The sequence below is a fragment of the Dreissena polymorpha genome, chromosome 10 (genome assembly GCF_020536995.1).
Source record: "Dreissena polymorpha isolate Duluth1 chromosome 10, UMN_Dpol_1.0, whole genome shotgun sequence".
In the NCBI taxonomy this organism is placed as follows: Eukaryota; Metazoa; Mollusca; class Bivalvia; order Myida; family Dreissenidae; genus Dreissena; species Dreissena polymorpha.
Genome location: NC_068364.1, coordinates 19,131,547 through 19,144,592, shown reverse-complemented (window position 1 = coordinate 19,144,592; position 13,046 = coordinate 19,131,547). Strand labels below are relative to the sequence as shown.

General features: G+C 35.3%; 1 protein-coding gene across 1 annotated transcript in view; it reads left to right on the top strand.

Annotated features, from left to right (window-relative positions):
- The window catches only part of LOC127848965 (serine-rich adhesin for platelets-like), a 49,766-nt gene extending 36,927 nt beyond the window's left edge, over positions 1 to 12,839 (top strand). Inside the window, exons 11-17 of the mRNA XM_052381692.1 lie at positions 4,017 to 4,181; positions 5,827 to 5,965; positions 6,673 to 6,786; positions 7,434 to 7,485; positions 10,065 to 10,214; positions 10,750 to 10,929; positions 11,593 to 12,839. Coding sequence (XP_052237652.1) covers positions 4,017 to 4,181; positions 5,827 to 5,965; positions 6,673 to 6,786; positions 7,434 to 7,485; positions 10,065 to 10,214; positions 10,750 to 10,929; positions 11,593 to 11,993 — 1,201 coding nt within the window. The 3' untranslated portion in view covers positions 11,994 to 12,839. The remainder of the gene's footprint in view (positions 1 to 4,016; positions 4,182 to 5,826; positions 5,966 to 6,672; positions 6,787 to 7,433; positions 7,486 to 10,064; positions 10,215 to 10,749; positions 10,930 to 11,592) is intronic.
- Positions 12,840 to 13,046: the final 207 nt, after the last annotated feature.

Below are 13,046 nucleotides of genomic sequence, written 5' to 3'. Positions count from 1 at the left end.
GTAGGTTTATTTTGTTGAAAGGTTAACTGTTCATCCAGTTCATGCAGTTTTCCGACCGAATTTTCTATTTTTTGGAAAAAATGTACCACTCTTCCGTAGATTTCTTTCTTCCCAATAGAAAGGGATACACCATTTATAAACTCGACCATGTGTCTTGTCTAATAAACTTATCTTTAGGATATAACTTTAAAAACAACTGATGAAACTTACCTCTCGCGCGTGGCTTTTGTTGTTCTCTGTAATCGAAGTGCCATCTAGTTATCAAAGTATCCGCATTACCAGCGTGATAGAAGATTCGTTCTTGAATAGAAGAAAAAAGCACTAAAAGCGGAAGGTATCGTAACGGTTAGCCTTCGTTAAGTCCAGTATTCTGTTAACGCGGTTCATATCGACAGTTAATACATTGACGTCATAATGAAAACTTTTTGTGTCACTGCATTTCGATCGAATTACTTTCAATAGTATAGCACAAGATGCACATAATACAAACATTCGGGACCGTTCTCTGCGAACAGGGTTTTTCATGCGTGTGCATAAAGTGGCGTATCCGGCTAGGGTCGACACTTTCCGCCACAACTAGATATTTGCTAACAAGAGACTTTCTTGAAACGAAAAAATAATATAAAAGAAAGTGTCGTCTCTGATTAGTCTGTGTGACCTGCACAGGCTTATCTGGTACCACACTTTATGCACATGCATTAAACCCCCTTTTCACATATCACGTCTCATTTCTATTTCAGTATCTAATTATCAGAAATATACACAAGTCCGTTTGTGTGTGCGTTTAACCAAACTACCAATATTACTGCATAGACAAAATAAAATAAAATTGATAATAGAAAAATGACAAAGCTACATGGCTATCACTTGAAATTCTAATTGAATAAACATACTGAGCATAACTTCCAACGTCATATGGACTAAGCCGGTGCAACAATAAGAGTTTTAAATGATATCAGACCATTACTTTGTAAGTAAGAAATAATCGGATGGCAGAACAAATTTAGTTATACATACGATTAAAATATAGTGTGTGTTTCTTTAACATTCAGATGATTTATATAGTGTTCAGATAATTTACAAAGTGTTAAGATGAATTATAACACTCTAGACAGTTGTTCTGGTTATATATTTTTATCTTCTAAATTACAAATACAGAGAGGGCAATCGCATGATAGTCAAGATGGCGACGTCCAAGTCGAGACATTTATTTTTCACCGTTTTTTACACTTTATTACTTGTGTTTAATTTTTAATGACGCTCACTTTCAAGCCATATCAGTATTAAAACATGTCATACGCGTTTAGTTTGCATTTAATTCGCTTTATATCTCGACTTGACTACCAGCAAATTGTTGAAGTGGAGCTTTAATTAGATCATTCCGCTTAGAAATTTCGCCACGAGTATTTAGTCGAGATAAAGAGCGAATTTCAATACAAAATAAACGCTAGTAACTTTCTTGCTGATATGGCTGGAAAGTAAGCGGCATTTAAACAATAAATACAATTAATGAAGGGTATGAAACGGCGAAAAATACCTGCCTCGGTATTAGCGTCGCCACCTTGACTACTACGGGATTACCCCCTGAAAAATATTATTAAGTAAGAGATAATAGTAACAAATTTGGCTGAAACGGTTTGCATTCCACTAGAAAGGGGCAAACAACCGATTTCGATGTATCGAGTTCTTTATTGCATATTACACACAATTCATTTTATTGTTTAAAAACAATTCCTCTAAGAATGAGCCTTCAGAAAATGTATGAGTATGTATACATGCCAAAATTATTCAGGGCCAAATCGGGACATTTCAGGGTATCGTGGTCTTTATGTACAACATGTTGCAGTTATTTTCACTTGCGTTCATTGGCGTCGCACCGAAGTGCGGCGACTAGTATGTAATACGTTTTTTTTTTCGCTTATGGGAGGAGAAGTTATTTTACGGATCAATGAATATATTTTTGTTGTCTTGCATAGTGGTGATTTTGTGTAAATTAGTGTAAATAAGTACTGCATTTGTGCCTATTACATTTACTACAACATTTATTGCCAATAATGCAAAGCAAATTCTTTTAATTAATAACTGATCACAGGGACTGGGCAACAATAAAAGATCACAGGGACTGGGCAAATACGCGAACCGGTGAAACTTTCTGGTTTTGTATAAAAACAAAACAATAAAAATATATTAATTTATTTATTTTGTGTTTTTTCTAACAATAGCGCAGACATTTGCTGTTCGAGTTTTGGTTAACACGTATTTTCTTCAATTTTACAAGACGACAGCGATTACACGGTTTATTGCTTTATTGAAAACCGTTACACTACAGTCACTTATTAATATCTTAGCAAGAAGGTGATTTTTAAAGCGGTTCCGTAGTGTAGTGGTTACAGGCTCGCTTCACATGTGAGAGGCACAAGGTTCGACCCACAGTAGAATCAAATTATTTTATTTGTGTTCTATGTTAACATTTTGTTTTGATGTGGACATTTTAAAATCCATTTTACTAAAATTGGAAATTTTTATTAAAATTAATGGATGCCGTGTGGTGACAACGTTAATTAAAATTTCTTACATCACTTAACTATCTTATTAAAAAAAAATAACACGTGTTTTAATATTAACCAATTAATGCAAACACCACATCTATTATCCATGTTTTTTATGATTGTCTATCATAGGCCCTTATCACTATCCCTACCACATATAGAGCGCGAAGCGCGACACGTATTATTGATTGCAACAATGAGTTGCGATAAAGGAAGCAGCCGCTTATCAAGGAGGAGCTGTGTCCCAGCAACCCGTATCCCTCGAGTCAAGCACTCCTCGGAGTTTAAAAAAACACAACCACATATAGAGCGCGAAGCGCGACACGTATTACTATCCAGGTGGTATGGACCCTTTTGCATTATCCGATCATTACGTCCATAGTTATCTTCCTTTGAATTTGAGAAATTTTGAAAGCTTTGTTCTAAGTCCAAAATTTTCATCCGATTCTTCCCAAACTTGCACAGTTTTTTTTATCAATGAGGACCCAACCCAAACCCTATATGAGCAATATCGGACCATAAGTCCAGAATTATGTCTCTTTGAATTTAAAAATAAAAGTGAAAAACTGCTTGGTTAGGTGATTATATCAACATTTTTCATCAGATTCTTTCCAAACTTACAGTGTCTTCATATCAATAAGCATTTTTAACTCATTTAAAATGAGAAACCTCGGGACAATAAGTCCAGTTTTTTTTCTATTAAATTTGAGACAATAAAGTATTTCTACATTTTTTAAAGATTTCACAACTTTCATCTGAATCTTTCCAAACTTGTTAAGTGTTTTTATATCAGTATTACTCGAACCCTATTGAAAATGATGAATATCGGAGCAATAAATCTATTATGATCTTTTACTAAATTTGAAAGTATTGTAAAATGCAGCTTCTTTATGCAATTTAAAGTTTTCATTCATTTTTAAAAAAAAACTTTTACAGTGTTTTCATATCAATGAGTACTCGACCCCTATCGTAAATGAGCAACGTGACAATAAGTTCAGAATCATCTCCCCTTGAAGTTTTGAAAAATATGAAAGTACGCTTACACGATGAAGCAGATTTTTTAAAACCTACAAAGTTCTGTTCCATTAATGAAAACTGCACACGGATGCCAATAAAAAAAAGAAACCAATGTTAATAAAATAAACTATGAAATATTTGGAACTTACAACACATAATCATAGATAATGATTATTTGGGAGTTATAGCACAGCATCATAGATAATGGTTATTTGGGGGTTATAACACAAAATCATAGATAATGGTAATACCAGTATCTTTTTCTATTTTGTTTAAAATAATCGGCCAATATATTAATATTTACAGTAGAAAAAAATCGTTCCATGTAAATTCATTGAGTGCCTTTTACACTAAAATTCCCGACGCCCTTTGATGCTTTGCATCAATAATTATCTTGTATTGAGTTATTAAATATAAAATTTATTGAGTATACTGTTGCCTTAATTGTAGTCTTGGATCCAAGCATGATGGCGAGGATAACGTGTGTTCAGCAGACGACAAGTACGTCATGTCTCCTAGCACCGGTGGCGTGACGGATGCGCGCGCAATCAACCACTTTAAGTTCTCCACGTGCTCAGTGACCCAGATAGAGAGCTATATTGCGACGTTGGACAGGTGACAATACCTTTAACACCTGCCATTAGACCATAACTGTTGCTGCGTATGTCTTCTTTTTAGCGTTGTTTGTGTTTTGTGGTTATTGGTGTGTTGTTGAGTCAAATAGAGAACTTCATGACGACGCTTGACAGACAACTACAGCTTCGACACCTTAACCCATTTATGGCTAGTGGACTCTCCCAACCTTCTAAATGGGATAAATTTATTTCCAAAATTAAGTATGTCTAGTATATTGATTTCTATATAGACGTCTCGTTTAACCCATTTATGTTTAGCGTCTAGAAAAAAAGGCCGTGGCAAATAGCGTAGACCCAGATGAAACGCCGCATGATGCGGCGTCTCATCTGGGTCTGCGCTGTTTGCTTAAAGGAATTTCTGTAAACAAATATTCTAAAAATAGAAATAAATAGGCTAGACATCCCTAACTTTGGAAATAAATTGATCAAATTTAGACGGATGGGAGAGTCCATCAGGCATAAATGGGTTAAACGAGACATTTACTATGGCTGTTGGTAAGTTTTTCGATTTAGCATTGTCCGTGGTTTGTTGATTATGATATTTTGTTTTTTGTTGTTGTTATTGTACTTCTTGTTGTTGTAAGTATTTATTTGTTTGCAAGCGTGTTGCTGTAAACGAGTCGAATTCCAGCATTTTAGTATAAACTAGCGAGTCGGTTTCTCAAATATGATCCTTTTGTTTGAAATCGCTAGTTAAAATAACAAGAGCAGTTTGTTTATGGACATGTAAGAATCTTTTTGTCTTGCATTCGGTTTTGTAAACGAAAAACGAATGCAAAACTATCTGCGGTCTTATTCAGATAAGTAGTAAATGGAACATATACGGGAAATTACGCTAGTCAATTGTTCCATGTGTTTGTATCAGTCGAGTGGCTTGTGTGATGGCGTTTCTCACGAGAGGTAGAGCCTCGAGTGTGATACGAAATAGCGCAAGCCACGAGACTGATACAAACACTTGTAACAATTGACTTGCGTAATATTCCATTTATTATATACAACTTTGAATCATTTAATTACCAAAATATGTTTAAGCGTTCATTATTAACCAAGAATGCTTTTATAATTTTCTGCATTCAATGTGACGTCATTAAAAGTAGTCCGGCTAGTATGGTAATACGGAATTGGAAAACTAGCGAGTAGCATAATACGGGAATTATTTCTGTGTAGTTGTATTTTACCGATTGATACAACTTGTATTTTTTGGGAACATAAAGCAGGTATATAATATATACAAATAGCATTAAGTACAGACGAAACAGTTGAATTTACATTATGTCATACAATAAGATCCATTGGAAGTTGATGGCGTAATCTTTTGGATATGAACTCGGAACATCTGAAATCATATCATAAAAAATGATAGACATTCTCGCCCCAGATAATATTTAATTTGCCCCTCTTCTAAAACTGAAAATTGCAACATATATGATACCAATGTGCTAACAAATAAAATGCTATAATGATAATCATTCTGGCTTGTTACAGTCTTTTTGCATAGGCTTATACAACATTTTATCGCTATAGTTCAATCGGCCAATTTGGTCAAATATAATAAAGATATGTTCATAGCGTATGCAAAGGGTTTTCTGAGACTTTAACATTTAAATAGTGTTATTGATTTTTAGAGACAACAACAACTGTCTCTTGACCTCGTCCTTTAACTCCTCAGCCCTTGACCTCTATGACGGTTTGGAGGCGGGGCTTCTATACAGCGCGGATGTCCAGTGCGAGGCGAATGTGGGCCCAGGGTCATACTTTTGTAGGGTAAGGGACCCATACAGTTTGAATTCAAATTCCCTTTTAGCATATTTAAACAAAATCAGCGTAAAGAGGATTTACGGATTTTTTCCATCATCATGAATGAATTCTATTTGACAAATTGTGTATTTAACATAATAATTTATTTACATATACTGAATTGTATGTGTGTGTTGTTTTCTTTAAGACTTCGATATAAATGTAAACTATTACTTTACTAAGACATTGATTATAGAATAGTGTGTTATTTCGGCATAAATTCACATTGAAATCACACAGCTAGAGTGAAACGAAACAAAAACAGTCTAAACCAGTTGAATCGCTTTTGTTATACCGACTGTTCTTTGTTCAAATTCAAAAATTTTCATTTGAATAAAATCAGCGTAAGTGACCAATAAAGCTCATATTAAAATTCCATAGAGCATAAACCGATTACGTGTTATCATCATGATTGACTTCGACATTGAAATATTTACATTTTTGTATATTAAACCTCCTAATAAAGTAACTGGCAATGCATTTCATGGTGTTGCTTTTTACCAATACATTACGAAATTAATGCACGTTATACCGTTATCTACATTAATGGTAGGACAGTATTTCGACAGAATATAGTTTTTATTAGTATCAGAAATATATTTTCCCTAACAAAGAAAACAGTTACGTCTAAACCATAAACTTCGTTTCAAATGTACCGACACTTGTTTCTTTAGTCATTGTACACTGATATTTCCGAGATGTGTGCCCGCATGATGTGTTCTGTTCCGGGAAACAATACGTGCATCACAAACACTGCTTGGGAAGGAACCGTGTGCGGGAACCAGAAGGTGAAACATAGTATTGATACATAGCATTCAATTTATATGATAAAATAGTCAACTAAAATAGCGGGAACAGATATGTTTACTACCAAGGAAAAGTGTATTAGAACACGAATTTGTGAAATTGCTTTATATTACTCTGGTGTCGGGTATTTAGATATAAGCCACGTACTGTGAAAAGGGAGTTTAATGCTCAGGGACGACACTTTACGCCTAAACTGCATTTTTGCTAAGAATAGACTTTCCTTACAAGAAAAATATTATAAAAGCGGAAAGTTGTCGTCCCAGATTAGCCTGTGCGGACTGCACAGTCTGATCCGCGCAATCACTTTACGCACATCCATTTAACCTCTTTCACAGAGCTAGGCTTATATAAATGGCAAGCAATGTAATCTCTATCTGACAAGAACATGTGAAGACCTTACCGATGTTATGATGTTGATATCGTTGATATCGTTGAAAACCGTCGAAAGTTTAAGAGTTAATGTTAGTTGAATCTACAAAATCTACGCAAGCATATTATATTTCATTTTGCTCACGAATGTGTTTACTAACCGCAAGCAAACCGTGTTAATAGTAGTTGAAGACGAATACAGAGATTTTATACTTGTTAATACATCTACCCTTTGATTTATGCGCCTTTTTTCTCGCAGCTCTGTCGCCGCGGCGTTTGCACATGTGATACGAAGGCTTCATCGGTACCAGGTACACAACTTAAACACTACTTTTATTTTAGCCGCGCTGTGGGAAAAACATGTCTTATTGCATGTGCGTAAATAGTCGTAAATAGTCGTAAATGGTCGTAAATAGTCGTAAATAGTCGTATATAGTCGGAAATAGTCGTGAATAGTCGTAAATAATCCTAAAAATCCTTAATAGTCGTATATAGTCGTAAATAGTTATAAATAGCCGCGCTCTGGGAAAACACGTCTTATTGTATGTGCGTAAATAGTCGTCAGAATTTAGCTTGTACAGGGACGATACACTTCTCTTGGTTTGTATTATTCGTTTAAAAGAGGTGTCTTCTTAGCGAAGATCCAGCGGACTGCATAGACTACTCTGGGACGACACTTAAAGCACTTGCATTTAACCCCGTTTTCCAAATGCGAGGCTCTTTTTCAAGTTAGCTCTTGCAGATCGGCTACATTCTATTCACACCAGTTCTTTGCTTGGAGTCCAAACTCACGTGGTGAAGAAGCATGACAATGCCATTCGAAACACAGCGAACCATATCATCCACTTTGCCAGTTTTGTTGACATAAGCGAGCGAGCTGATTTTTATATGGGATAGTTTTAATAAAAATGACTCAATAATATTGAAATTATAATATCCATTTTTTTTCTTTTAAAGAACATTTATTCAATACAAATGTGGTGTTCAAAAATCAACTTGACTACAATAAAACATAGTATCAGATTGAATTATATATGCTTTGAATTGGCAGTTCAAAGGCGGTGAGGTGAAACCAATTAAAATTTTTATTGTTATTCAATGGTTTTGTTATAAACATAGTGACGAACAGGAAATTATCTACTGAAACATCGCATCAAGTTTCACAGTTTGCTATAATGTAATAAAAAATGTATACAAGTTGATATACTACTTTGGACGTTCGTCGAAGATATGAATGTTTTTTGTATTGTGTAATAAATATAGGACAATTCAACCGACATGGGGAATCCTTTACATTCGTTCACGCATTCTTCCACCATCAGACGAACAAACATGTCGTGACTGTGGCGAAGTGGATTTGGTGTCCGCCTATTGACACGGAGACATTGGGTTCGATCTCTGCTGCGGGAACGTTCTGTTGATCTCCCCCAATTACGTAAAGTACTGGTTCTACCCAGGAAACGGAATGAAGAGCGTTTCAAGTTGCCTTAGAGTTTCGATTCAATCGAGATAAAATAAAAAATGTTTAAACTAAAATAATCAACAATATTATACCTCACATAAATTTGTTTCTTCTTTGCGTATATAAACTTCACAGGTCAGTTATTTTAAATAGTGCCCTGTAAAGATGCGCGCGCATAGTCAGCGGGCGCATTTTTAAATAGTGCCATGTAAAGATGCGCGCGCATGTAATAGTACCTGCTGGAATGTTTGTAATGTGTAACATGTGTGGCTTTATAAACTTAGGGTAAACGCACTTTTCGTTTTGCACATTTTTAAAAAATGCAAAAATTAATGCTATATTTGGGATCAATGTTTTGAAACATGTATTCTGTAATAAAAGCGTATATTTTGTATATAAAATGTATCTCAATATGTGAAATTCTTTACAATAAAAATTAATTTTGTATAAAGAAGCGCATTTTTCCGTGTCCAACTTTTGCAGGGAGACAACTCGCGTACAACAATAATACCGTACATATTATTAATAGTCACGATTCGTTTGGCAAGTCATGAGTGTGTATTTTTTATAATAAATCACATCTAAAAAATACGAGAATTAAATGCTATATTGGGGATCTATGTTTTGCAACATGTTGTCTGTGAAATAAGCAGTTATCTTTATATAAAATGTATATCAATATGTGAAATGCTTTACAATAAAAATACAATAATGTATTATCCTGATGAAGGCGTAAGCCGAAATGTTGATTAAAAAGGAAACAAAAAAATATGTGTTTTTGTTGGATTTATCATACTATTACAATAAAAATGAATTTTGTATACAGAATCGAATTTTTCCGTGAAAAACTTTCGCGGGGAGACAACTCGCGCACAGCAATAATACGGTACATATTATAAATAGCAACTAATATATATTTATGGAATTTATATTGTGTTATTTATTTTTATTTCTATTGACATTAATCTGCACACAAATGTTCGGTATAATGTAAGAATTAGAAAACCTCACTTCAGGCCCAATGGCAGAATAGTGACCAGCCAGGCAGTCCCAAATAGTATATGGACCTCAGCCTTCGGCTTCGATCCATATACTATTTGGGGCTGCCTGGCTGGTCACTATTCTGCCATAGGGCCCTCAGTGAGGTTTTTTATTTCTTAGTTATCGTACTTCGAATATGAATTCGTGTTTTGTAATAAATACAGCACTATTTATGTGTTTTTGTTTTGTATTTATTTCTGTAATATATCACGATTATTCAACGTTTTGTCTCCATTTCCAGTCCCTATGGCTACAGGCCGGATATCTATATGAATGGTGGCCGAACACTTGAAATCGTGAAATCAGTATAGGTTTATCAAGTAGTATTGTGTATCTCTTATATTCGATATACTTAAATAAGCATAAACAATGTGTCTCCGTTTCCAGACAACTGTCCCCAGGGTGACCGGCCGGGTGCCTATGTGAACAACATGACGTGCAAGGCGGCGACTACAGCCAATCCCATGTATTGTTACCAGGCCGCCTTCCTCATCAACTGCTGTGAATCTTGCCGTCAATACTACATTGGTGTTATGGGTAATTATGAGCTTTGTTCTGGGAAACTCGGCCCTTTTTCGTGACGGCATAGTATGTGGAAGCCCGGTTTGCTCAGTCGAGAAAAAACTCGCTCTGATAGCGAGGTGTACTGTGTTCGAGTTCCGGACTTGTCTCCCTGTGAAAATTGACACAAAACGTGGGTCCCTGACCTAACCTGGATTTACTCTAAGAGGCCGCGTCACACAGGCTTAAATGAATGCTGAGAATATTGGGACTTTTGCAGAAGTTTAACAATGAATTTATTGAAGAAGATGGATGTAGCTGTAGTTTTTTTTATATAAATAGTGTTTGTGGGACATTTATTTTCGATGATTCGTGTACTCGCTAATTTAGGAATTCAACACAAATTGGAAAATGACCGACGCAAATGCCTCTTTGTGGTACCAAATTATGTTATTCACAAATTAACATGTCCGCTAATAAACTCATGAAAACTTTAAACTTTAAACTTTATGAAAAAAGCACATACGTTTCTGCCGACAAATATATATGATTTTACAGTATTTTCATGCAGGTTGCGAGTATGGTGATCACTCCACTGGTTGCAGACTGAGCAGCTGCCCGAATTACGACGCAGCAACTCTCGCTTCTGGTTGCTGCGGCACGTGCGGTAACACCAGCGCCACTTCCGGTAACTCGGTTTCTCCGAGCACGTGTCCACAAACATCCACAAGCACGACTTCATCTATGACTAGTAAGAATTGCTTTTAAAATGGATTACTCAGTATTACACTTTTAGCAGTAGCTTTTCGATTTAATGTTTTTCTCGGACACGGTGGATTGTTAAATTAGAGCAGGGCCCACCACTGGGCCATATATGTTTATAAATAAAATTCACAAAACCTTCATAAATCTGACCCTTTACAAGTTACACCAGCGGAGCTTGCAAATATACTTCAAACCTTAATTAAATAAGTAGTATGTGTATTAGGCCTTAATGTTATTTTAAACGATCGCTATATTCCTTATTAGTCCAAGATTGCCCATTCTAGAAGCGTGTCCTATAACTGAATGTATGTGCGTCAAGTGTCGCCTCAGGTTTGCCTGTGCGGCCCGCAAAGGCTAATATGGGACGCTTTTCTCCGCTTTTTTGTATTTAGTTCGTGTTGAAAGGTATCTGTTATTAGCGAATATCCTGTTCAGGCGGAAAGTAATGTCCTGATTAGCGGACTGCAATGACTTATCTAGGACGACACTTACGCAGAATGCACACTGTTCCAATATAATACTCTTAAGCGTTTCTAATCTTAAAAGTCTGTCACGCATTATTCTTGTAATTACGTTCACTAACCATCACAATAATAAGGTTTTTACTGTACCCTTCTTTCATTTTCCAATTGTCATGTTACATCTAAAGCTTCACCGATATCCACATCTTCATCTTCTACGTCAATATCCACTTCTACAACTACTTCTACAACAACCACTCCCTCAACAACAACTAGTACAACGACTATTAATACAACCACTCCCTCAACAACAACTAGTTCAACACCGTCTACAAGAACAACAACAACAACAACTTCTTCTTCGACATATTCAACGTCAACAGCCACAAAGATAACAACACTCGCTCCATCTTCGACTTCATCTACTGGCTCGACTTCAACTGTTGCACCTCTAGTAGTAACTCAGACCCCCACAACCTTTTCAACGAAGTCCACTGATACAGCAACTGAAAAATCCACCGCTTCTAGAACACTGTTTTCATTGTTAGTTCCAGTCTTGTGCATAGTTACGACATTCATTTTATTTTGAAAAGTGTTAAACTGACAAACACTAAGACAAACTAGTATAAACTTGTATAAAATTGCTGAATGTTTTTCTAACGGATTTGCATAGATCCGATGCATATATTTATAATATAATTATATTTTATACTGGGTCCTTGTTGCTCAAGGCTTCAAGTTTCAACGAGTCTTGCAAGTCATATATGTTAGATGTAAAGGCAATACATATTAAAAGCAGCTTATTTATGTCATATGTTTATATTGATGTAGTCATAACTATGAAACATAATATATTAACACTTTGAATTAAATATATTTATATTAAATGAATGATAACTCAGCCGGTCGTTTACATATTTAGCAACCGGACACATAACTATAAAAACATGAGAGTATTGCAATGAACATACATATACATATAGAATCGTAAAAGTTATAAGCTATTTTTCATTCTATGTGGTTCTATATGTCGTTTCTTTAAGACGCCACATGGAATGGCTTAATCAATGTATACCAATATAATACTGTTGATTATTGGATAAATTGTCGAATAATTTATTTATTAAAGATGATATGCATTATTTCTGTGTACAATGTTCTTTCATCACAATCAAAATTCAATCCGTATCCCGAAACGTACCGATACGGATGCAAAACGGAATACGGGTGTTTACGTACGTATCAAGGACAAGTTATAAGGATTGTTACTGCCACAGTACGGTGACACAGTTTAATGCGAATAAAGCACGGTTCAATACAAAATGGCATGTGTCATGACGGAGGATAAGCAGCGATTCGCTTCGCTTTAACTAAGGTATGTAACCAATTAGGTATTACTAATCCTAGCTGACACGGATAAGTTTAAAGGTTCAAGTTTTTTATAAGAATATCGGCAAAACGCCTTTGACCATTGCATACAAGTAAACAAAGTAAAGTCTAAGTTCATCAGCACATTACAAATCTAATCATGTAATTAAACAACACCTTCAATAAAAGTGTTCAAACCTTATGTACACACGTGTAATATTAACTACAAAAAAGAGCAAACAAGTAATATATATATATATATATATATATATAT